This window comes from Octopus bimaculoides, chromosome 9 (genome assembly GCF_001194135.2).
Source record: "Octopus bimaculoides isolate UCB-OBI-ISO-001 chromosome 9, ASM119413v2, whole genome shotgun sequence".
Classification (NCBI taxonomy): Eukaryota; Metazoa; Mollusca; class Cephalopoda; order Octopoda; family Octopodidae; genus Octopus; species Octopus bimaculoides.
In genome coordinates, this window is record NC_068989.1 from 22013056 (window position 1) to 22016532 (window position 3477).

Genomic DNA, 3477 nt, shown 5'->3' on the forward strand with positions numbered 1-3477 from the left:
ATATATATATATATATATATACACACGTGTGTGTGTACTTTATTTGTGGGTTAACACAAATTCCTTTACTAAATTCATGGAAAAGTAATTAGCGCTCATTCTCACTGTACGATATTAGCGTATATATATGCATATTCATACATGGTTCAGAGGTTTAAAATGAGGCTGATTCAGAGGTTTAAAACAGCAGAGATAAAACATGTACAACATGCCTGCATAATAAAAAGTAGAGTTGCTTCATTCTAGAACATCTCATTTGGGCACATTTTCATATAAAATCAAGATGACTTCTGGATGGAAATGTACATTAGAAATCCACTTCCCAAACATTATTTAATCACATACCGATAACAATCTACATCAATACTACGTGACCTGAAGTGACCAATGAGAATATATGACTTGCTAGGTCTCATGTACCATTTATATTTATATTTAACTTTATTATTCAAAGTAGCGACATAAATCACCTGCTGCACATAAATAAGTATACTCTAAAGCAGCGATGGGGAACCTTTTTGTGCATGAAGGCCACCCTACAATTCATCATCCCTCATAGAGGCCGCATTGAACAAAATCTTTTTTTTTATTTTTTAGTTATTTTATCTCCTAAGTAATTTATTAGTAATTTAATAAAAGAAAGACACGTGAGTAGAAATCGAAAGCATGACTTTTCAAATATTTTATTTAAGTGAGCAGGCACATTGTATACAAGTAATAAGTACATGAATAATAATCTTATAAAAAAGATTGCTCATGAACATCGAGAATATAACATTTCCAAATATTTAATTTAGGCAAGTAAGTATTTTTTATACAAATTAATGACTTCTTTGAATTGGCTTTTTTTTTTATTTTTGAGAAAACATTTTGATATCAGGTTTTCAATTGGTCCTGCAAATGCTCATCTGTCAATTGCATTCTCAGAGAATTCTTGGATTTGCGTCAAGTACGAGAATGTGGATTCACAACTGTACATTGAAGAAAAGCAGGAAATTAGTCAGCGTGCATGCTCACGAAGACGAGGATATTCTACCGCATTTTTCCAAATTTCGATGGGATTTTCTTTCTTGTCAAACAGAGATTTCAAGATATTATCTTCAGACATTTCCATAAGCTCCATTTGTAACTCTTTGGGAGCCTCTGATACATCAACTAAGTGAGGCTCAAGAGCAAGTTTCAGAGTGATGTTATGTTTTCCAAAATCATTGTATTAGTTTTTCGTGCTTCTGAAGTATTTTTGTAGTGCTATGGTGGTTATTTTGTAATAGTTTTCTAGCTGTATAAGGCCTCTACCACCTTCGATACGTTGTATATGTCAGATTTTGGGTGGTGCATCCTCATCATCATCATCATTATCATCATCATTATTATTATTTTTATAATAATAATAATAATAATAATAATAATAATAATAATAATTATTATTATTATTATTATTATTATTATTATTATTATTATTATTATTATTATTATTATTATTACAGTATCAGCCCAAGGGAAAGACCTGAACAAAGTACTCACCTATGCAGATAAAGATAATAATGTACCATTGCATTCTGCCGTTCGGAGTGGGTTTTTAGAGGTAAATGTATTTTACACTTCTAATCAGTTCCGATCTTATTAATCCAGATGTTTCCTATCATACATGTGGGGAAGGGGAGAGGAGTGAGATGGGAAACAGAGAGGGAGAGTATGTGTGAATGCACGTGCACGTGCTTTTTTGTAAACACCGTAGTTAACTATTTTTGCGCCAAACACTAAAATGTTTAAAACACACTTGCAAAGATTTTCACAAAACAGCCTTTCTCTTCCCGTTGGCTTATCTCCCTGTCTCTTTCTCCTTGTCGCCTTCTCTTTCTCCTCCGCCTCTCTCTGCCTTCTCCCTTCTCTTTTCCTAACAGGAAAAAAGTCGAAACACCCTATACCTCTTCTCCACATAGCATACACATTTTATTCAAATCTTAAACTTTAAATATAATTGTTACCATCGCAGACTACCACCACTTTCTGCGAACCCTGTTTTATATACATCATGCATATGAGCGCACGCGTGCGTGTGTATCTGTTTGCCTCCATTATTTTAATTAGAGGGTGAGCCAAAAGTCACGCACCAAAACATTTGACATTTTATTTATATTACGTTTTATACTTTTAATCTGCATGTTTGATGCATTCGCTTGACGGGAGACACCCAGCGCCCTAGGGCAAGCAAAGCTCAAGAAATGTTGAAATATAATTGAAACCTTGGTGAGCGGAATTGGCGAGGGCGGTAGAGAAATACTGCCACAGACATTTAAACCGATAGGGTTTTATTAAGGATGTAGGCAGTACTTGTCAGCATAATCTTTTGGATTTCTGTGAGATATGGTTCTCTTGGGATGTTGTCTAAATGTTTCTGGCATCCGTTTTCTTTTTTATCATACTTAGTGCACCTATAATAATAGGAACAGGTTTTGCTTTAAGTTTCCGCATCTTTTGATTTTCAGTTTCCAGGTCCTTAAACTAAGTTTACCAAATTCTTTACATATATATTTGTATCAGTAGGAACACCTATAGCTATTAGTCTGCAAGTATTTTCTTCTCTCTTTAAGAATTATGTCGGGTAAATTAACGTTATAATTATTATTATTATTATTATTATTATTATTATTATTATTATTATTATTATTATTATTATTATTATTGTTGTTGTTGTTGTTGTTGTTGTTATTATTATTATACGTGTGATTTTAGCTTTGTATTTGTACAAGTTAACTCCAAGTCTCACCCAGAGACCTTAAGAGACAAGTTAGAAGTTCATGTTGGTGTTATGCCTAGGGTGTCAAATATTTGGTTTTGCACATAGTATTATTCTAGAGAATGTTTAAGAAAACAAGAAAATTATGAGTTTGTTTTAAAATTTGAGATTACATAGACAGTATTTTACGTAGGATGTGGGCAGTTCCCATGAGCACTATTTTTTAAATTTCTGCCATTTTAGGGTTTCCTGATATTTGAGCTAGGTAGCAATCGGTCTCTTTTGCTATCATTCATAGGGCACCTATGACAACAGGCAGTGTTTTAGTCTTGAGGTTCCACATTTTGCCAATTTCTATTTCAAGATCTTTATACTTGCTCAGTTTCTGGTAGGTCTTGACAAATACATTTATGCCGATTGGGACAGTTATATCAATGAGAAGGCATGATCTTTGTCTGAAGTCTTTCAATATAATGTCTGGCCTATTCGCATCTATCTTTCTGTCAGTTTGAATGGTGAAGTTCCAGAGGAGTGAGATGTGATCATTTTCAAGTACTTGAAGTGATTTGTGTTCCCATCAGTTTTTATCATGGGGTAAAAATATACGAAGCCCTGTATACCCATCATGAATACCCGTCTGATAAGGATACACCAGGCACATGCATCACAACCATATATGTGCGACATAGTGATCTCATATCAAGATAAACAGCGCATGACCTTGCAGGTGGGGCCCA

At 33.9% G+C, this 3477-nt stretch overlaps 1 protein-coding gene across 1 annotated transcript in view; it reads left to right on the plus strand.

Annotated features, from left to right (window-relative positions):
- LOC106868019 (transient receptor potential cation channel subfamily A member 1) overlaps positions 1-3477 on the plus strand; it is a 143923-nt gene that overhangs the window by 78515 nt on the left and 61931 nt on the right. The window contains exon 7 of the mRNA XM_052970331.1: positions 1488-1585. Within this exon, the coding sequence (XP_052826291.1) occupies positions 1488-1585 (98 nt within the window). The remainder of the gene's footprint in view (positions 1-1487; positions 1586-3477) is intronic.